This window comes from Lipophrys pholis (genome assembly GCF_963383615.2).
Source record: "Lipophrys pholis genome assembly, chromosome: 4".
Lineage (NCBI taxonomy): Eukaryota > Metazoa > Chordata > Actinopteri > Blenniiformes > Blenniidae > Lipophrys > Lipophrys pholis.
Genome location: NC_137637.1, coordinates 31,083,807 through 31,105,739, shown reverse-complemented (window position 1 = coordinate 31,105,739; position 21,933 = coordinate 31,083,807). Strand labels below are relative to the sequence as shown.

Genomic DNA, 21,933 nt, shown 5'->3' with positions numbered 1-21,933 from the left:
TTTAGAGACTTCAGAGTTCAGGAAGCTTTGTGGATTTGATGTGTTTCTGGAAAGATCGCCGCAGGGCTCTTCTGACTGTCTCTGGAAAAGCAAAAGCCAGCACCCCCTGAAGTGTCTGGATATCTTATTCTTTACTCTGATCTCTGTCCTCACCTGCAGCAATGCACTCATGAGTGTTTGATTCAAACACATCCAAACTATAGAACAACATAGTTTTCATGCCTCTTTCAAAAATCCTCTCTGGTGACAACTGCTCGCTTTGTATTTTCTTTGTTTGAGCGTCATCTCAGACAAGCAGACTGAACAAAAATATACATTTATCACTTATATTTTTTGCTCCCATTTTTCCTGAGCTGAACTGAAAGCATCTCAGACTTTTTCTATGCACACAAAAGACACATCGTCCACGGTTGTGGTACATCAAGATGCTGATTAGACGGCACGATCGTTGAGAAACAGGCCCGTTGTGTACAAAGAAAAAGTCTTGGATCCGTGAGTAAGCAAACACAGAAGTGTTGCATTTATAGTTTGGTTCAGTGCAGCTTTAAGTCAGCAACATACCTGTTTGACTCGTCCCTAAAAAAGCAGCTGCAACAGCCAGAGGTAATCTGGAGCTCTGCTCACGGACCGAGTAGGAAGACCCATGACGCCGGTCGTTCAGCAGACAGTTGTTGTCCTCGTGTTGCCTGCAAAACAAAAGGCCTTTTAAAGGCAGCCTGGGGCGCTAAAAGGTGTCATGATGGTGGGAACAGAGAGTGTCAGTGTGTGTGTGTGTGTGTGTGTGTGTGTGTGTGTGTGTGTGTGTGTGTGGCGATGTGCTGATAGATATCCATCACTCTTATTTTGCAGCTTTATCCGACTCGGGATCGCCAGGAGAAATCCGTGACCCATGTGACCCATGAAACATGGAGGGCAGACGATCCTGCTTCACCAGAACGGTCTTACCTGAGGTGCTTTCGGACCTCATCACAGTTTGTTTGGGAGAAAGAAAAACAATGATGACAGAGGAGGGTGTTCAATGCATTCGGAGGTATTCGCCATTGTTCCGAAAAGGAACCAAATCTGGCAATTCGATGAAACTGACGGCTCCTGATCGTGAACAAGATGGCAGAAAATGGAACTCATGCTCCCTCTAGGCAAAGCGTCGTATCCATTCTGCTTATTACTCACCTATAGTGGCTCATAGAAACCACCAAGCTGTGTTAAAAGTGGGTGAGCAAAAGACATGGAGGCCTGTGTTCTCATCACGGTGGTGTGCGATGAATCTATGTGCGGGAAGAAGCATTAAGGATGTGAGTTTATTTCCTCCGTCACTTGATGTACCTCCAGACGTCTGCAGAGTCAGAAAGGCCGGAATCCACACACTGCTCGCTCTAACAAAAACAATCGTTCATCAGGTCCTGGTGTGCTGTTAAAGGACCCAGAGCCTCTGGAGGAAGGTTTGGACACAGCAGAGTTTGAGCAGGTGGACCTTTGGTATTGTGGATGGGCCTATTAAAGTTTCAGATGACATGGCGCCGGCATTGGATCAGGAAATTGAAAGACAAGGTGCACCTTCAGAGACAAGTCCAACATCCAAGCATGTAGTGAAAAACATGGACATGTTTTTTGAGGAAGTTTAAAGGTTTTGTACAAAACAATTTGCAAGACTTATCGACTGAGCTAAAAGCCACATTTCAAGGAAAAGGGATCAGATGTGTTAAAAAAAAAAAAAAAAAAAGAAGGTATTAAATGAGTTGGATCTCCTCTTGAATCTAGTAAAAAACAAAAAACAAAAAAACAAAAACAACAACTTGATGGTAATTGTGAGTTTTGTAGAGGGAAAATATCTTGCATCACATGAGCGAGTCCCCAAAAAGACCACAGAAATGTCTGTATGGTCGATGCAGTCAGTGTTTCTTTACAGTTTTAGCTCACAGGATCCTATCGTGGGGGTTGTCAAAAGACAAATGACGACACTAATCCTCATGAAGGGAGCACTCTGTACTGGATGAAAGTCATGGATTGGCTGGTAAATGTTCACCGGACAAGACAACGATGGTGAACTTACTAATGGCCTTATTGGACTTGATCAGCAGGGTTAGTTTGTTTGTTCTGATAACATCTAAACCTCATCAGTATTCAGATCAATCAGGATAATCAGAAGCAAGATACAACTAGGTCTCTGTCACAGCAGGTGTGGGATCTAAGAAAAACACAGAACATTACAAGATTTAAACACTCAACCCTCTGATCTGGAGTGAGATATATGCTTTTTATTTTTTTATTTTAGCTTTTTCTCTGATCGTTTTCTCAGGTTGCTTGTATCAGAGTGAGTTTACATGTTTTAAAATGTATGTTAATAATGTTTTTTTTGGTGTTGTTGTTGGATTTAACTCTAGAGGTACTTTTTCCTTCAAAAGTTCCAGTACTGAGGCCTTGTTTCTACCCTTCTCAGCGTTTCCAGTAAACACTATGCTGTCCCCACACTCATGTCAATTAAGGGAGTTTAGGCTTCTTCCGAACAAGATTATCCCATAGATGTAATGCTTCCGACATCCAGCAGATGGAGCCATGGTGCTTTTAAGTGCCGTTCAGATTCTGCAGTGAAGTTCAGAGAACAAACATGCAACACTGAAAGACATGATGAATTTCATACATGTAAAATAAATGGTGTAAAAACTGGCTGGTTGGAGTCAAACTGGCACTGGAGGAAAAGCAGAGTAGCTCATGGACAGATTGCCAGTTTATCAGCGGACAGAGGCAGAGTTTATGAGGTGTTGGGAGGAATCCCTTCTCCAGAAAGAGGCCCTCAAACTCAGGATCCGACTGGGGACAATGTCCCTGTGTGGCGAATTTATATGATGTATTTTTACAAAGTTAAAATGATTCATACCGACTTGCGTGTCCATTGTTTTCTGACTCACTCAGGCGTCACCCATTAATCACATGATGTACAGGACATTTCCGCATCCGCTCGGACAGACATAAATAAACCACATGAAGTGGGTTTTCTTTTACCCCCTCTCTATTCAGTCCCACCTGTCTGATCTCGCTCCTGCCTCGTTTGACCAATCAGAATGAAGTGGGCGGGGCCTAAGCGGACAGCGGGAACAGCGATTGGCTTACCTACATGTCCGTCAGAAACAGAAAGAAACAAGCTGGACTCAACTAACAGGAAAAACACAGAGAAACTTAGAAATAAGAAACTTTATTTAGTTATGTATTTATTTCAAAGAGGAGGGAAGTCCTGTTTTTACGTTTTATTTAGTTAGAGAGTACTTGCTCTGACGTTTTCATCTACACACCTAATGTGAAATTATATTAAAAAAAAAATGAACCTCAAAAATAGTTTAATTGTGATATAATTTGAATACAGCTTACAAGAAAAAAAAAAGCTTAATGACAGAGAACACCTTCTGTGTTCATCGCTGAGTTTATACTATCACATTGTTTAACTCTTGGTTAGGCCTTTCTGTGTGTAGTTTGCATGTTTTCCTCACTGTCTAAAAACAAAGTCAACAGGTGACCCTAAATTTCCCCGAGGTGTGAATGAGAGCGTGAGTGGTTGCCTGATGATGGACTGGTGACCCGTTCAATGTGTGTCCTGCCCTCGCCTATAGTAAGCTGGGATCAGCTCCAGTGTCCCACGACCCTGCGCACAATAATAATAATAATAATAATAATAATAATAATAATAATAATACATTTTATTTATCAGCGCCTTTCAAAACACCCAAAGTCACTGTACAATGAACTCAAAAACAAGTATAAATCATATTGGTAGCAGTAAAAACAAACATTCTGACATTTGCAGCAGACCGACAATTAAAATTAAAATACTTGATTAAAAAGGTAAGCTTTGAGATTAGATTTAAAAGTGTCCCGAAGACATTGGACACTGGATGTTTGATGAAACTGAGTTCAAAACAGGATAGAAAGTGGATTCTTCACCAGCAGGGTTATTCGTAAAGGTAATTATTGCATATTTGACTGATGTTTTTTTCATTTTAAATCTATTTTGCTGTGGATGCAACTTCTATCCCTCCATTACAACACCAGTATCTATTTATCATAATTCTAATGGTATGATTAATCTCATCCATCCATCTAGCTACTTCTTCCATTAGCTTTTAATCTGAAAGGTTAACCGGAAGCAGTTTGCATATCACTGAGGAACCAGACTCGGGGAGCGTCTCTCTCGCGCTCTCTCTCTCCCGCCCCCCCCCCCCCGCTCCCCGCTCCCCGCCCCCCTCCCTCCCTCTCGGTCCCGTTGTCGGACTCGTACTTCGCCGCTGGCAGTCACCGGTCCCGGTCGCAGTCGGTGTCTGTTGTCGGGCCGTCGCCGGAGCTCGTTTGTCGGGATGGAAGTGGACAAGATGGACGAGAACGAGTGGAAGTACCACGGGGAGGGGAACAAGAGCCTGGTGGTCTCTCACGTCCAGGTGAGCCAGCGAGGCTAACGGCCAGCTAACTTCTGCTAAACCTGCACCGAGTCGCTTCATAATTAAACGAGGTTTAAATCTGCGGATTTAAACTTCACTCTCAATGTTTTGAGGGTTTTTTTTTCCAAACCGGAAGACGAGATGTCAAGACTTTATTCTCACCGTTAGAGCGTCTCCAGTTTCTTTTTAGCCTAGCCGAGATGCTAGCCGCCTGGGCTAGTCGCTCAGACCAATGAGAAATGCCTTTAAACTCATCAACACAGCTTGAAATCTCCCCAGAGGAGCCAACTAAGTTTTATAGTTGAACTCCTGTCGCGCTCATGTCGTGACTTTGAGGGGTTGAAGCGGAAAGTGTCAAACACTGATGTGGAGGTGGACTGAAGTTGGCCTCTGATTCACTGTTTCCGACTTAAAGGGGACGCGCCATGTTAATGCGGCGAGCTGGAAACCTGTTTGGTTTTTGATTCATTTAAGATCTAGAACTCTCCTGGACGTCTCAAAATGAGCTCTTTGATAATAACGCAAACTGACAGACTCTGAAGATGTCAAATATTTGCACCTGCAAGAAGAAATATAACTTTTTTTTTCTACAATCCAAAGCAAAAATATTTTTCTTTTTACAGAGTTTAGGCGCTCCTCCACATTTCGTGGGATTTTAACAATCTTCCAAGTTAGCCACACTGTACGACGTTGGCAGATCGCGCAACGTGAACCCCAATTAAATCGTACTTGATCGCGTGAGAATAAAGTATCGTTCACAAAAAAGAAATCAGCAAAACATGAACGGCGCTTCGCTCTTGTGTCGTTCATGTGTTTGGAGAGAAATCCACACAAAGCTTTTGTTTACATATTTTGCCACCGTAGCTGCAAAGTATTTAGTGCTGATCAGTACGTCATTTCGATGCTGCATTTTTATTGGCTCGTTATTTGACGTGTCACCATCACCCCGAATTTCTGACACCGTCAGAATTGTATCGCGGGTTGTCTTCGGTCGGAAGACCATGACGACGGCCGTCTTTGAGCCGGTCTGACACAGGGCGATGTAGGAACACAGATTCAGAGCCAAGACCAAACCATCGCCAGTTCTCTCACGATTGTCGTGAATCTCGATTGCTTTTGTTTACAATAAGAATTTAACTCTTTAGATGAAGTCCCGATGTAAATGTCTTCTACTTTATAATAATAATAATAATAATTATTATTATAATAATAATCCACTGCTTGTTATTGTCACATTTATTTTATTATGTATTTCTTGGTGAAAATGCCGAACAGTGAGCTGCAGATTTCTTGCAATGCTTGTAGTCTTTACGAATTCTGTCCAGTCTTTTCTGCAGACGGCTCAACGTTGACCTGAAACGGTCTCTGGACTCACTGCAGAATGAGAATGAATTGAGCACATCGTGTCTTACACTGATCCTGCAGAGAGCAGTGGATCTGGAACGGCGCTTTTGAAAGTTGGCAGATCTCTGGTCGATGTAGACGGTTGAATCATTGCGTCTCTTTTTTTAATATCAGACGAACACGATGGCGCTGACATCAGGTTTTCTTGTTCTTAATGCTAATTATAGCTCCTAGTGAGACTGGCTGTGTAATTATGGTCGTCTCGTATGACAGAATACATTTCAAGACAGTGAAGTGGATGATTTTGTATTTTGGATAAATTGATGGATAAGGAACTAATTTGGATGTTTGGGTGTCGGTCTGCACGGATCAGTTCGAACTGATAGAAAATGTTATATTTTTGGATTATAAATTGGACTGATGGTTGGAGGGTATATGAAGAATTCACTTGTAATGTTTCATGCACTTGATCTAAAGTAGTTGAGAGAATGTCAACGAAGTTTTCCCAGAGTGCGACTCCGAGCCAGAGTCTAACTTCACCGCCCTGAACTCCGGGAGCTACATTAGCCGCTAGCGGCTCTCTTAGCGTTTCCAGCCGGCAGCCCGCGTCTCAGCTGCGGCCACACGGACACGACGCCCCGGCCGCTGCTCTGCAGCTGGACCAGCTGGTCGGTCAGCCGGCTGAGAGGCAGGGCGGTCTGGCGGTGCGTTCAGGGACACGTCCGCGACTGTGTGGAGGGTGTGGGAAAGCGGAGTGTGAACACCGTAATTGTGATTTAGCGCAACCATTCAATGAATGAACAGCACGAGTGTTTTGCACGTTTAGTGGCGTGACGTTCAGTCATGCCATTTCATGACTGAATGTCAAAAAACAAGTTTTTCCAGAAACTTTTTTTTTTTGTTGTTGTTTCCACCAACCAACATGTTGAAACACCAGCACAGTTTATTTATATACATGACCCCAGCTGAGATTGGATTTTAATTTAAAGGACATTTTCCGTTAACCATGTGATGTTTTGCGCACAACCTTATTTCTATTGAAGTCTTGATGAGATCTGTTATGCTGTAAAATAAAAAAAAAAACTATAAGAAAAAAAAATAGGATTTAAGAACAGGTCTGATAGCTTTTATGGAAATTTTTGCGTCCTTGTAAAACTTCCTGTGATTTCAAACAAGAGCCAGCTTCGCTGTAAAGGGGCGCTAATGGCGTAGATAGATGACTGTCATTTTGTGTTCTGCCACACCATGATTATCCATCCATATTTTGGATAATTTTTGAAAATGGTTTTGTAAATGGCAACCACACAGAGTCCGTCTAAAACTGAAAAAGTCATCCACCCTAATGGTGACACATGTCACTGAGCAGATTCTGAGGGAGACGGCAGTCTGTCACACACGTCACACTCCCACTGTGTCGCTTTGTCGCACTCTGAGAACTCCAGCTACTCAGGTCCACATACTCACTTTCGTGCAATGTCGTCTATTTGATCAGACTTAGTGCTCTGTCTGTCCCCAGTTTAAGAAACAAGAGAGTTTGTGTATATTTAAAATTGAATATTACCCCTTCAAAATGTCATGTCTTCTGTAATGTCAGGATAAATTCCCAATTTAAGTTAATCTCTGGTAGATCATGTTCCCATATAATGTAACACTGACACAGAGTTGCATTGATAAACAATATTTCATAGACTTTTTGGGGGACTTATCACAACATTTTTCACAAGAAAAACTTAAAAAAAATAAAATAAAATCAATTAATTAAAAAATTTTGTTGGGTTCTGCACTGAGCGTATTTTTCAGCTGGCAAAGATAAATGTATTTTAATTCAATCTCTAGAATCACATAAGCAAACATCAAATAAGATAATGTCAGAAGTAGTAGCAGCAGCGGCAGCGTACAGTTGCACAAGTTTGTCTGGAGAGGTTTTTATCACACTCTGCTCTTACATAATGTTTAGGGGGAGTTAAGCTCGGGCATTAATCACAATACATAGGAGCAAATGTCTGGAAGCTTATGTCGCTCATGTGTATGAATCATGCTGTGGATTTACCTTCACTTATGCAATGAGCTTCTGATGCACTTTAGACGGGAGATTCACTGTGGTATGTTTACGTATCAACAGGAGTGCTGTTTTCACAATAAGTAGATTCCTTCTTTTAGAAAAAAAAAAAAAATGTAAATAAAAAATCCACATTGCAGCAGCCTCCGCCCGTGAATCTCAAGTGTATCAGGTGGTGGAGTCGAGACGGGCCGGCGAAAGGGAAGTGGGAGCATGTGGTGAAGGTCGGCTTAGGAACTCAGGAAATCTAACCGGGGACTCGCCGCCGCCGGCATTTGCAGCCATGTGGCGCTGCGCTTTAACTGACTGCTGGGTCGCCCCTGATCTGACAGCTGTCCTTTTAACTGCAGCGTCTGTTCAGAAAGTGTCAACGAGATGCTTGAAATCGTCAGTCGACGTCGTTCGTGGGGCTGAAAGACGGATTTGATGGTTTCCTGGTCGTCACACTGCTGAAGATCAGTTTAAAGCTTGGCGTCAGTCAGAAGTTTAGTTTTTATGCACATGTAGACGGTCGCTGTTGGTTCTCAGGTACCTGCATGTGACTAACGCTCCTGTGCTGACAGTGATTCATTGTTCCTCCGTGCATTATGTTTTCTGGGTCCCACTAGTCTGGACTCGCGTGTTGACGTACGTACGTGTTTGGAGGTTTACTAAACCGGAGCCAGCTCTGATCTCCCACTCGAGTGTTTTTCCTTGACACACCCCAGTCGTCACAGAACGGACTGACTGTTCCTGTCGCACTGTGGGAAATGATCAGCGAGTGTTTCTCAGGCGAAAATATGCTTTGTGGGTTGTTCCTAGGCAACACTGTCATCAGGTCTCAAACCAACTTTTACGCTCAGATATTTTTTAAAGACTCCATCGGATGTTTTTAAAAACAGCCACGTGGTTGTGAGCACTTGTTTTGATACTCAAGGTGTCGACAAAGGTTCTTCTGGTTTAGGAGACCTGTCCAATCAACTGCAGGTTAAACAAGCCAGAGACGACCTGCACGTGTTTTTAGAAATGTAAACTAACAGAAGTTCTCTCTGCTTTTTGCAGCTTTCCAGAGTTTTGCGTCTCCTCAAGTATCCAGCGGAAGACTCTGAAAACCCACCACAGGTAATTCTAAACCTGCGGATCGATCCATCCCTAAAGACATTTTTAACTCGTATACATTCAGCCCAGTTTCATCTCGAGCGGCTTGGACCGGTAAAATAGAACCATAATATCCTTTAAATGCACTTTTTCTTTTTTTTTTTTTTTCTTGTTGCGACGCAGCGTATATTTATATTTTCACAAGACCAAAGAACTTTTATCGAAAATGACTGCAGTCTCAACACAAAGCCAATTTTCATGAATCCTTCTGGTGCAAAATACAATGAAACGTCCCCAAAAAATCTTCTATAGCTGTTGCATTATGGGCGTTTTTACAAACTCACCCTGACAGCATGACTTTTGAAGCTAATGCTAGTTTGCTGAGTTTCATGACCGCGTCAGTGAAACATCAACTCGGGTCTCGGTGTTGCGTTGTGTCCGTTACTCTTAAGAAATTAAGAGTAACGGACACATTACTATTAGGAAACATTTCAAAAATCATTGTTTTCTTTGGAATGTTTACAACTTGCTTGGCAGTTTGGTGGGATCGGAGTTTGACTCTCGTGATCTATAAACATTTAATCATCCTCCAATAAAAACCCGATTGATGTTTGACATTACACTAAATCTAAGACAGTTTGCTGGAATCAACAATCTCCCACAGTGGAAGCATACACAGGCGAGGCCGTTAAACTAGTTTTGCGATAAATAACCTGTCAGTCTGTTGGGCGGTGTGATGGACAACTCCCTGTCCATAACCGCGATAAGATCTCAAGCAGTTGAGATGACAAACAGTAGGTGAGGTCCAAACCCCCGGCGAGCAGGACGCCCGTCCCTTCTGTCCGAGGGCTCGGGCGGCAGCACAGGTCCCGATTTGCATCGAGCAAAAGTCGTCGGCGCCGCAGTTGTTTTTACATCCTGGTGAGATTAGAGGCTCCCTGATCCGTATGTAAACTAAAGCTTGGCCCGGCCTGCCCTCGATATTCAAATTCACTGCTGCGCTCCCTTTGAAACTCACTTCCAACTCCAGGCTTAAGAGTGTTCAGCAGCTACATTTTGAATTATTAATGCTTAATAGTGTTTTTGTAGAAACGGCAAGAAAAACATGCTATTATTCATAATTCATTAAAAAAAAAAAAAAGAAGAAAAAAAAATCCCCAAGATGTCAGTTTAAATTGTTGAAGTGAAAGATAAAACGATTTTTGAGGAGTTTTTTCTTGCCGTCCAGAGAAACGTTGAGTTGGTTACCAGCTGACCGTTAACTCACCGGTTGGTTGGAATGAAGGTTTTAGTGCTTCGATTTGCATGATTTCAAACTCGACATGGAGGATAAGCAACGTAGTGAGAAGAACATGAAGTACCGGCGGCGCGTCTTCCTGCTCCACGGTTTCAGTTCTGCACCCAGAGTCTCCCCTCAGAGTCTGAAACGCTCCGGGCGCCGTGTGGCGTGAAACCTCCTGAGGTTTTAGTTCCACGTCAAGATGATGCATGTCGACCGAACACTGCGAGTGTTTGTCCACCGAGGAAAACGTGTCGACGTGCAACAATAGATCCGTTTGAACCGCTGAACAACACGAGGTCCGATCCCGGACAGAGTCGGAGGGTGATCAGCTCTGGATACTGAGCCCTCTGTGACACCATTGTCCTTCTGTGGCCGTAGAAAGGTCAAATGGAGTCCAAGTCTGTGTAACACAACAGGACAACCCCCGTGTGTTTGTGTTTGTGTGTGTGTGTTGTGTGTGTGTGTCCTCCCTCCAGACCGCAGAACAGGCCTTCAGGCAGATCCAGAACATTGTGGACTTCAGCTCCAACGTGATGAGCAACCTGATGGGGGAAAAGTTTATCCACAGCGGGGTAAGACACGGAAAGAACACATCCATCTTAGGTGTGGTTCCATTACAAAATAAAAAAAAATTTAAAAATGGAACCTGCTCCACAGATTCAGCTGTGAATACTTTTAAAAATACTGTGACATGTGATGCCGTCAATCCAGAGACTTTGTGTTTATTTTTATTTGTCTTTGAAACAGTGAGTCACAGTGTGGACAGTTTTAGAAACACGGAGACCTCCTCCCAGTCAGGTGGTGATTATTTTAGGTTAAAGAACCTAATTGAGGTTTTTATTAAATTTCAGACACGTCCTAATGGAACCGATTATTTGACGTCAGTGTTTGGGATCGTTGGAATGAATGTGGCTGTTTAATCCTGTAAGATTGTGTTGAGAACTCGACAGCATTGTGCACACGTTCACTCTCAGTGAACCTGAGATGAGCACGTTGCCACGGGCGTGGCCGCTTTATATTCGATGGGAGGAATTCATACAAACGGAGCCATTCACCCTGTAAATTTGTGTCGCCTGCAGGAAGTGGTCAAACTGCCTCTCGAGTTTGTGAGACAACTATCAATCAAAGTCCAACATCAAAGACCAGGTGAGACTCGAATTTCATTCGCTCAGAATCCCATGATTCAGTTCCTTGATGTCAAACAGAAACTCTCTCTCTGTCTGTCTGTCTGTCTGTCTGTCTGTCTGTCTGTCTGTCTGTCTGTCTGTCTGTCTGTCTGTCTCTCAGCCTGGAGGTGTGACAAAGTCATGGACATCTACAGTGGCTGTGCTCTCTGTCTGCCCAACCTGACATCTCCAGCCCTCCACCAGCCAACACACACTCCCCCTCTCTGCATTGAGATCAAGGTACACACACACACACACACACACACACACACACACACACACACACACACACACACACACACACACACACACACACACACACACACACACACACACACACACACACACACACACACACACACACACACACACACACAGGTTGTTCTGTATGAGGCTAAAACAGGACATAAGTTGTGTTTTGCTCTGTGTTTGGGTTTCATATAAAAGTGATGTTTCCTCTTTTGAGAAGCAAATCTACTTTCATAAATGTTTGTAAGAACAAATCACCTGAGTCTGACTGTCAGTGTGCTCCATTCACGTATTTTTATTTTTTTGTGTGTGTATTTTCAGCCTAAATGTGGCTTCCTGCCGTCTCCCAAACACGTCAGCAAAGACATCAAGACCAAAGTGTGCCGCTTTTGCATGCACCAACATTACAAGGTAACGATAAAAGACGAGTCGGGATCAGTGTGTGAGTGAGTCGGTTCCATCACATGATTCTGGGGAAATAATGTCCGGTTAGATTGTAAATAGTAAAGAACATTAAAGGAATAAACTCCAGGAAACTGAAAGCAAAACCAAGTTAAATCACATTCCAGGTTATAAAAAGTGGATTTATGAGGTCAGACTGGGAATCGTTAAGCCAGAGCGCCCAGAATCAGATGCACAGTCCTGCTTCCACAAGTGTACAAAATGGCAACAGACATCTCAATTTCTTCTCTGAGCTTCTTCTTCATGTCTCTTTCCCTCCAGGTGGCCAACGGGAAGTGGAAGAGACGCAGTCTGTACTGTCCTCTGGACCTGTTCTCCGGGTCAGTTCCCGTCGTCACTAATATCTGCAGATTGTGTTTTCAGCGTTATTCCGCCTCGTCTGTTGTTGGGCTTTAAATGCAGAAAAGGCACAAGCGACGGCCTTCTGCTCGTCATTGTCCTTCAAAATACAATAAGCCGGGACGCGGTGGGTGTTTATGTTAATGACAGAGCGACGCGGCACAGCCAGATGCAGGAATTAGCCGGTCTAGACTCCACAGCTGTTTGCAGGACGACACTGTTGTTGTTCTTTGATTCTGACACTCAAAACGAACAGCAGCAATGGCACCTCTTCTCTTGGTCCACTTATTGACGCTATATGAATTTTAAAAAAGGAGCAGAATTGGAAAAGTCCCCCCCCTACAATATTGTGTAACTTGTTAAAGCCTTTCAGTTTGTGTCTGTTTGTATTTACTGCTCCAACAGGAACAAACATGACACCTTGCAGCTGCATCTGAACGGCCTGTTGGCAGATTTACAGCAGGATCTGTGTTTTTATGGCCGTTTACAGGCGTGTTTCCGAGCGTCGTCATAAGTGAGATGCAAGTCCAGGCAGGTGGAGGGGACACCCCCCCCCTCAAAAAAGGACAAATTGAAAACTTCCTTTTAGCTGCAGGGATGTCGTCAGAAACACAGATTTCATGAAGCTGTTAGTGATTTTGTACTGAAGTGGAATGAAAAAGTTCTTTACTGAGGAAGGATGATGATTGGGTGTTAGCAGTGTACTGTCTGATTACACCACTGCCACCTAGTGGTCAAAGGACAACACTTTTGCTGAAAGCAGCTGATACTGTATCCTTTGTGTGACTTGGACAAGATGTGCTGGATGTTTGTGGGGATGATAATCATGGGGCTTTCACCGACACACTCTAATTCTGAAAGATGCTTTTTGAGTTAGAATTTTAAAGTCGGACAATAAAACAATCAACTTTGTTGTTGGGAGTGTGTGCAGTTTAACCGATTGACACTTCAACCAGCATATAGATTTTTCAGTGGTTTAAATACATCATGCTCCTTTTGATGTTTATCTATATTTCTCAATGAGTCTGGGTCTTTGTGCCCTTTAAGCTGCAGCCTGCAGGGAGAGTCTTTAGCCTCCGCTGGTGATTCAAAGAGGGGAAAAAAAAAAGAAGAGCTTCCCTGTCCTGGTACTGAACACAATGTTCTCCTGTGATGTGCAGGAACAGACAGAGGATGCAGTTTGCGGTCAGACACCTGATAGAAGAACCTCAGAACAACTTCAAGATATTTAAGGTGAGATGGAACACCGGAGACAACAAATCAAATTTTTAATGCGTCATATCTGTTAACTCTGCAAAGACCAGCTCGTAAACTACAGCTCCCAGAGAAAACCGTGTGTGATCTGTGTCCCAGGGGGGTCAGTGTGTTTACAGCAGTAAGGAAGGCAGCGACGACTCGCCGGACCTGAACTGTCTGCTGCATCACCTCCGACCGTACTTCATGTATGGAAACAACCGCATCAACAGTCACATCAGCAGCAAAGCCGCCCTCAGCGACTTCATCCAGGTGAACACCAGTCCAACCCGTTTCAACAGAAAGTGAACGTAATGGGAAAAAAAAAGAGAGAGAGAGAGAATGTTGTTAGATCACTAAGACGTTCTCTCTGAGTTGAGTGAGAGGACCCTGATGAATATTTGTTAGAAATACTGTTCATGTCCATCCAGTGTAACGCTGGTATGAGGAACCGCAGGCGTTGGACCTGAGCTGTGCTCTGTGCCTGCAGGTGCTGGTGAACGCTCTGCTGAGCGGTGGAGGAGGAGACGGAGGGGGGCTGACGGACAGACGAGGAGAAGGCCGGAGCTTTTGTGAAGCCAGTCTCTTCAACAAGGAGCGGATTCGCCACGGTGAGACCGACCCGTCTGACCACCGCGTTATTTTTACAATTGTGGGCCGTCAAACAGTAGTTTTTTTTTTCCTTTTTCTTATTTATTTTTACAAAAAACAGACCTGAAGTTTGACGTTATTGAATCTCACAACAGAAAGTAAATCATCTGCAGCAACTGAGCTATAGAACACAGGATGTAATCCTGAGGATTTTAGTCTGATGAAAGTTGTATTAACTGCTCTGAGCTCCAAACTGAAGCCTGAAACGCTTCTTGCAGGACAGTTAGTATTTGAATACATGTGCTGCAGTCTCGTAAATAATTCAACAGACCTCACAAGGTTGAAATCCCAGCAGCTTTCCACCACGAGGAAGAAACAATATTTACAAATGTATTATATGACTTAATTACATCATTTTCATTCAACCTAAATCTGTAAATCGCTTCTGAAATGACGGTTGTTGTTGTTGTTATTGTGGAGGCTTCATTATTTCTCCAGCACGAGTTCTCAGACTGATATTGAGCGTAGCCGTGTGACCTGGTGCGACCTGCAGGGTGAGAGCAGTCCAACAGCTCCGCCTGCAGCCATGTGCCTCTTTCATTCCTCACAAAGGCTTTTCCTCCTTCCGCCGCCTCCACCAACGTTGAAAGAAGCCCTTGTTTTCTCGGCTCAAACTCTCGGGCTCGTTACATCCGACTTCCATTGTGTGACTGTGCAGAACCGAGACCTTGAGGTGCAACGTTGCGCTTTTGTTTTCCTACTTGTGGTTTGTGGCGTGAAGACGTTGGTCTGATGTCGACGCGTAACGGCTTTCAGCAGCAGAAATGTCTTACTATGTCTTGTCAACAAAGGTATTATTAGCTTTACACCGTGTACTTATGTGTAGTACTGTTATTGTACTTGGATGATTTGGGACTGCAGCAGGCAGCAAACATTAATCTAAAGAATTATTCTAATGTGATGACGGTTGTGTTCTGCAGGATCTCAGGGTTTACCCAGCGACAGCATCTTGTCCAGGATCCTTCACACTCAAATGTTGGACACGTTGGACATCGAGGGACTTTTCCCTCTGTACCGCCGAGTGGAGCAGCACCTGCAGGACTTTCCTAAAGAGAGGTAGCTCAGAGAGCGGGGGAGGGTTGGAGCTCCCAGTGGGTGTCGGTGTGTAACGCCCCTCTCCTCCTGCTGCAGGTCCCGTCTGCAGATCGACGGCCCGTACAACCAGGCCTTCCTGGAGAAGCTGCAGAAATGTTCCTCGGAGGACGACGGCTCCGTGGAATACGCCGCGGCCAAGGTCCGACCGGTTTTCACATTAATATTTACATTACACCGAGTGGCTGGAAGAACTGGTCACGGAGAGACGTCAGTTCTGTATGATAGAATTCACAGTATCCAGAGATCCAGACCCGCTGCTTGTTGCTGCATCGGAGAAAAGTAACTAATCAATCATGGAACTCATCAAGTAGGAGAGAAACGGATGATTTGACCTCATAAGAGAAATAAAAGCTCAGACACGCACAGACCGAAGTGTTTGATGCCGTCGCCTCGCTTTGAAACAATTACATCTCTGACTCCAGGTCCATCAATACCGCGTTGCCATGACAGCCAAGGACTGCTCCATCATGGTGGCCCTCGTGCCCGGCGCTGAGGAAGAGGACGACGATGAAGGGTGAGAGTTCAGCTCCCGTGTCGTCGTAGTTTGACTGGATTTCACTCTTGTCATTCTGACACTGACTCCCTGGTCACAGATATTTAAAGGATCTTCTTCCTCAGTTACATTCTGCCTGTTTAACGACCTTTTATTTTTTTTTGCACAAAAAGTTAACTTATGAAATTTAATGATAAAAGCTTTTCCCTAATTACGGCAGATTAAAATTTGTTCTTTGAAACATAAATCTCTTCACATTCTGAACATCACTCGTCTATTTCATTCTCAGGATCGAACATTAAATGTATGTAAAGCGATTGATATTATAAGAAAGAAACTTAAATATTAAACTAAACGCGCCAAACAAGATACGTTCAGTTCTTCAAGTTACTGATTCAGACTCTGTAGGAACATGTTTAGAGTCCAGCAGGTGGCGCTGTCAGCCCACCTCACACTCTTCCTCCTCGTCTTCCTCCTGTCTGCAGTCAGAGGCGGCCTCGGGACTTCCGACCTCCCGCCTTCTCCTGCTCCGTCTCCATCTTGGATCTGGACCCCAAGCCGTTCGACAGCATCCCCCGCCAGCTGCGCCTGGACCAGAAGATCGTCTCCTGCTACCTGCGGACCGGCGGCGCCTTGCCCAAGGGCTCTCTGCCGCCGCTACCCGCCATCTTCTCTGCTGCGGAGAGAGAGGAGTGCGGAGAGAGAGGAGTGCACGCTGCTGTTCCACCCGATGTGAGCGCCCGGCCGCCGGCGAGGTCTGAGGCGTCACTGCAGCACTTTCCTCTCCTTCTCGTCGGCAGGAATCGGCTCCGACCGCTGGAGTTCACCGCTCAATCAGCTCCGGGTTCAACTCCCACATCTGTCTGTTAAAGCTTCGCTGCTCCCGTCAGGAGGTGAATCGCAGCTCCGCCGCGCTCTTCTCTTCATTTCTATTTATTCTGAAGCTTTTTGGTGACGGGCTGCGTCGTCCCCATCGAGGGAAGCTGAAGGTCGCCGGGCTGCGGCGCACGTATGATGTCATTACCTTAAAGTGTCCTGAGGCGTCACCGTGGTAACATTGCGCATGAGTTACTATCCCTCAAGTGGCTCAGACGCTCGCCTCAGAAATCACCAGAGAAACGGAGGCCGAGAACCTCGTCCTGGTTTCTGCTGCTAACTCGCGTAAAGAGACTGTTCTGCAAGGTCAAAGGTCAAATGCGTGTGAAGGATCACCCAGATGTCGATAGTCTGACAGGCAGATTTGGTTTTATGTGAGGTGACGGTGCGAACCACTGCCCCACCGTACCGCCTCACATCCAGCTTCGGTCAGTGTTTTCATTGGAGGCAAAAATTGTAAAAGTGGATTTGAAGACTTGAAGTCACATCTGAACACTTGATCAGAGGAAAATAGTGAGATGATCTGTTTGGACTGTAACTGAAGGATTCTGTGGTTTGGGTCCGGGTCTTTTCAATTCAAAAGACCTTCGATGAGCTGATCCTTCTCACGTCACATTGTTGTGTTCAGGCTCCTTCGTTCTGATTGAGAAGTCGTTTATAAACTAACAGGCTAAAACTAAAACGCGCTCCGAAACCTCAAACGAGTCATTTCAGTTTGTTCTGACCAGCTCAACCATAAAACCACAATAATACTCACATTAATCAAACTGAAATAGCTTTTAAGTTTAAAAGAAAAGAGAAAAAAAAGACTTGATAATTTACGATGAAGAGTCTTTGTTGTTAATTCAAGTTGTTTAATCAGAATGAAGCTGTTATTGACGAGCTGGAAAACGCCGCGGCTTAACTTTGATTTCCAGTCTAATTACTCTTAACGGCGTTTAATAACACGGCAGGTGTGACGTCACCAAGCTGAGGTTCTACCGCGTCTCGACTCACCGGAGCAAAGGCTGCTGGGTAACGTCGGGCAGGTTGAGCTTCACGCTGCTTTTGTGCCATAAGTGGCTTGTTGTTCATGGCGTGTTTGTGCCTGAATGTCGTGGCAGGGCTGGAGGATGGAGGCCATCACTTTGTTACAGGCCGGACGCAAAGATGGACGCCGATTTGGCGATCGGAGGCGGCGAGGTGGGCGCCATGGCTGCGTCCATCTTTGCGTACAGCCGCCGGACCTCGGATGAGGTTCGAGAAACGACGCGTCCGGGGACGCTGGGAGGTTTTCACTGGCCGGTGAGCCTCGCAGCGCCGCCGCTGGACGCTTCTCATAAACTGGTAACACTTGACTTTAGTTCCTGTTTGCGGCGTCCGCACGACCAGCCTCCAATCAGACGTCGGGAACGTTCCCACACTACAGGAGGAAAGTCACCCACAATCCTTCTCACTCGTTGGCCAATCACAGGCCGGCATTTCTGTCAAATCCAAACACTAAAGAAGTGTAAGAAACATGAACTGTTGTCGCTGTAACGAGGCGTGGAGGGCGGACGGCCGCAAACTGAACCAACCACTGATCACTCCGTTAAATCCAGACGCAGCAGGCGCCACAGCGCCGCGGGACAGCAAAGGCTCATGGGAGTCCCGGGGGGGGAGGAGGAGGGGGGGGGTGTGGCTGACCACAGTAAGAAATGTTTCCATACAAATTCAATTTAGGTTCGAATCACGTTGACATTTTAAACATTTCAGGTATTTTCTGTCCGGTCGAATCACAGAAATCTGAATTGTTGAATCTCTACATTTTATTAGTTGAAATCCGTCGCCACAGAAAAGTTTTTCCTGGAGATGAAAAACCTTCAGAGGAACAAAGCAGAATTATTCAGCTTCTTGTTAAGTGTTTCCAGAACAAACTCATCAGGAGCTCCATTAACAGGAAGTGTCATTGCTGTTTAGTTCAGATGAATTTTCTCTGGAAACCTTTTCAAACCCAGACATCGCTGCAACCCCCCTACGCCCCCCTCCCCTCCCCCGCGGCGCCCGGCTGCCTGAGCGTCGGCCTGCAGAAACATCACAGCACTGTGATTCCTACAGACTTGTAATAACTGCGTGTGTGTAAATAGCTGAGAGAAGAAGAAACTATTTGAGAATACAAAGGCGACACTGCTGTCTGGCATTTTGTATTTAAATTATTTATTTTTGTAGATTTTGACCGGCGAGCTGCACTGTCACAGCTCCGTCACAGTCGCACTCTTTCTATTGAAATAAAGACTTCTAAGAGACTAAACGCTCGCGTCTCGTCTTTACTGCAAACTCTCAAACTGAACACGTGTTTCCACTGGAGCTCACCCCGGACGCTTCGATTAAAGGTCTGGAGGAAGGCCGACGGCTCTGATCATCGACTCGATGGCTGCTTCCGCTCCCAGAAGCTCCTGCAGGCCGTGGAAGGCCTCGGCAGCGCCGCCTACAGGCAGAGAGGGGAACAGTTGCAGAGCTGCACACAGAGAAGAAGAAAACTATTACAAAAGGCAGCCACTTCAGCTTTTCAGGTTTTAGTTTTTCTCATTTTGTGTTCGAGCTTTAAAATCTGAACAGATTGACAAATAGCCTCAAAATATTAAGAGTAATAAAAAAATTATTACAAAATATGAAGTCTCTTCAAGAACAAACAGGAAGAGCTGGACAAAAATATATGTACAATGTTTTAAAAAAAAATTATGTATTTGACGCTGTGTTACAACTTCAGAGAATTCCTCTACATGTCTGCTCTTTAAAGTACCTGGGGGGAGTAATGGACAGTTTTCTTGAAGTTCATGAATATGTTGACGGCGATGCTATATGAGGTGGAAAGTCAGACTGTTTAATGTTGCATAAAGATTTGCTGAGAGACTTAATAGGCATGTTAAAAATCTAAATTAAAAAGTTCCTCCAGCTAATATGAGCATCATCAACTTTTAATAATATTTTGACTCTGCAATCTCTTTTGAGAGGTATAGCTAGCATCAAGTGAAAAACATTCTTTTCAATCAAAAATAAATATTTTTTGATGTGAAATGTATCTGCTAAAGTCTGATGAATATCAACAGCCTGCAGGCAAAACTTAAGGAAGAAGACGCCCACGCGAAGAAGAAGCGAAAACTTTTTTTTGTTAGGTGGAGTGGAGACTGATTACAATGACTCAATGCACCACCATGTGGTACAAAGTGGCATTGCAACCTGGAACAGTTTGTGCACCGTGAACTCCGTTCAGGCGGATCGCTCACCTTCCTCCGGGATCTTGGTGAGCAGGTTGAACTTGGGAGTGACGGCGCCCTCTTTGGAAACCTCCACGGACCAGTAGAGGACAAAAACACAGCTGTAAACCAAACATGCAGAGAAGAGATTATTTCTTTTTTTACAGACTTTATCCAGGGTAGACGCTGTCAGGGAGGGAGTGTTTACCCAGGAAGCTCGGGGTGATTCAGGGTCATGACCTCCGACCTGCAGCCTCCAGGAAGTGAGACGACGGTGGGATATTTCTCCTGCAGCGAGAAAGAGACAGAATATGTACCATTTATCATACGAACTCAGAAATATCAAAAAACGTGTGTCATTAAAATTGTCTGATTCTATTTGTTCTTGTGAATATATAGATATTTTCATCATGTATGCTCTGCGCCACGAGAAAGCAAAGCTTTAATTTAAAGGTTATTATGGCAATGTTTTACCAGTGCGACCCACTTTCGATCACACACATTTTAGCTCAGGGGCCATATAAAATCCAATTGGATCTTAAACTTTTGATTGACTGTAGTACACATTATCACCGCTGGGTGACGCCTAAACGCACTCCTGCTTCCACCGAAGGGCTGATGAGTGTTTTCAATTACACCTTTTATTACTTCTGGAAAAATAGAAAATATAAGAAGCAGCTACAGTGTCACACAGAGCTGCTCTTGACTGTCAAAGAGTGACATGAAGAGTTTGCTGATACAGACTCACACATTTTTGGTTTTGTAGCAACTTTCTGGACAGACAGTTGTAATATTTACTGTGGAAGTGAGAAATGCTGGCAACAAATAAAAATTTCAACTAATGTTTGGATACATAAAGACTCCTGATCTTCCAGTTTTGACCCTGAATGTGCCGCTGCTTCCAAAACAAGGTGAGATTCTTTCATTTTCTCTACATGATCCATTTTAAATTGTGTTTAGTTTTAGTTGGGTGCACGTTGGAAGCTGGCCTGTAGGCGGCGCCGCAGCTCCTCTGGTCCTCAGCCTAGCAGAGGTTTGCACAGGCACATGAACATGAGATGGGGAGTCACTGGAGGAGCGGAGAGGCTGAATATTTGGAGCGTGAGGTGGTGTCGTTGCCTCATTTCACAGATGAAATCGCCACAGAAGAACGCAGATTCTGAAAGTTTCCACTGGGTTTCCTTCCAGAAACAGCACAGATCATTTCTGAGCTTCATGAGGTTTTTAAAAGGAGGCGTTCGCGTTGTGTTCGGGGACGTTCAGTTTGACTCGGGATGCCGGATGAGTGAAATCTGATGAAACAATAAATCGTGAATCTTCTTCATTTCCAGGCTGACGGTTCACTGGCAGCTGAGGGTCTTCAGAGGTGGGCGGAGCCACAGGGAAGGGAGCGTCCAGGTGAATGAGTCAGGAGGAATCTTCAAATCTGCAGCTGTGAATGTTTGGTCTGTAACCAGGCGCAAGATGCCACAGTTTTCCTCTGGATTATTTCTGTGAGCGGACTGAAGTCCAAAGGGGCGAACAGCAGAGAGAAATCAAGTCTGAGTTGATCCGAAACAGGATTTAAAGCAGAGCTGGTTCACTGGATCACATTAAACTTACATCGTACACAAAAAAAGCACGTCAAAACATGTGGAAAATTCTGGAATAGTGTGCTCTTGTTAATGGTTCTGTGATTATTCGACTGTAACTCACTTTGTGTTGTTGTTGCTGTAAATAGATGAATAAACATCAATCTAGATAAAATACTAGATAAATATTGATCTCTTGCCCTACCTCCGCATGGCAGCTGAAAGTACTGGTGTGTGTGTGTGTGTGTGTGTGTGTGTGTGTGTGTGTGTGTGTGTGTGTGTGTGTGTGTGTGTGTGTGTATTTGAGACAAGTTGAGGCAGAATCATCTGAACCATGACATTATTCACTGTGATCAACTTGTAGCGTCTTGCTCTCACAAAGTGTTTTTCTTCACGA

At 44.6% G+C, this 21,933-nt stretch overlaps 3 protein-coding genes across 3 annotated transcripts in view; 2 read left to right on the top strand and 1 right to left on the bottom strand.

Annotated features, from left to right (window-relative positions):
- The first annotated feature begins 4,260 nt into the window (after positions 1-4,260).
- On the top strand, positions 4,261-16,735 carry ippk (inositol 1,3,4,5,6-pentakisphosphate 2-kinase). The gene is given in 15 exon segments (XM_080460738.1): positions 4,261-4,424; positions 8,869-8,928; positions 10,663-10,758; positions 11,266-11,332; positions 11,474-11,592; positions 11,923-12,012; positions 12,325-12,383; positions 13,563-13,635; positions 13,756-13,908; positions 14,126-14,246; positions 15,207-15,342; positions 15,418-15,520; positions 15,804-15,895; positions 16,360-16,567; positions 16,569-16,735. Coding segments are annotated over 15 exon segments (1,500 nt in total). The 5' UTR covers positions 4,261-4,343; the 3' UTR covers positions 16,611-16,735.
- Positions 16,736-18,524: 1,789 nt separating this feature from the next.
- cenpp (centromere protein P) overlaps positions 18,525-21,933 on the bottom strand; it is a 90,736-nt gene continuing 87,327 nt past the window's right edge. The window contains exons 7-9 of the mRNA XM_080460740.1: positions 20,174-20,253; positions 19,996-20,087; positions 18,525-19,226 (exon numbers count right to left, since the gene is read on the bottom strand). Coding sequence (XP_080316866.1) covers positions 19,096-19,226; positions 19,996-20,087; positions 20,174-20,253 — 303 coding nt within the window. The 3' untranslated portion in view covers positions 18,525-19,095. The remainder of the gene's footprint in view (positions 19,227-19,995; positions 20,088-20,173; positions 20,254-21,933) is intronic.
- The window catches only part of ecm2 (extracellular matrix protein 2, female organ and adipocyte specific), a 21,902-nt gene continuing 21,312 nt past the window's right edge, over positions 21,344-21,933 (top strand). The window contains exon 1 of the mRNA XM_080460737.1: positions 21,344-21,363. The gene's annotated coding sequence lies outside the window, so the exon portion shown is untranslated. The remainder of the gene's footprint in view (positions 21,364-21,933) is intronic.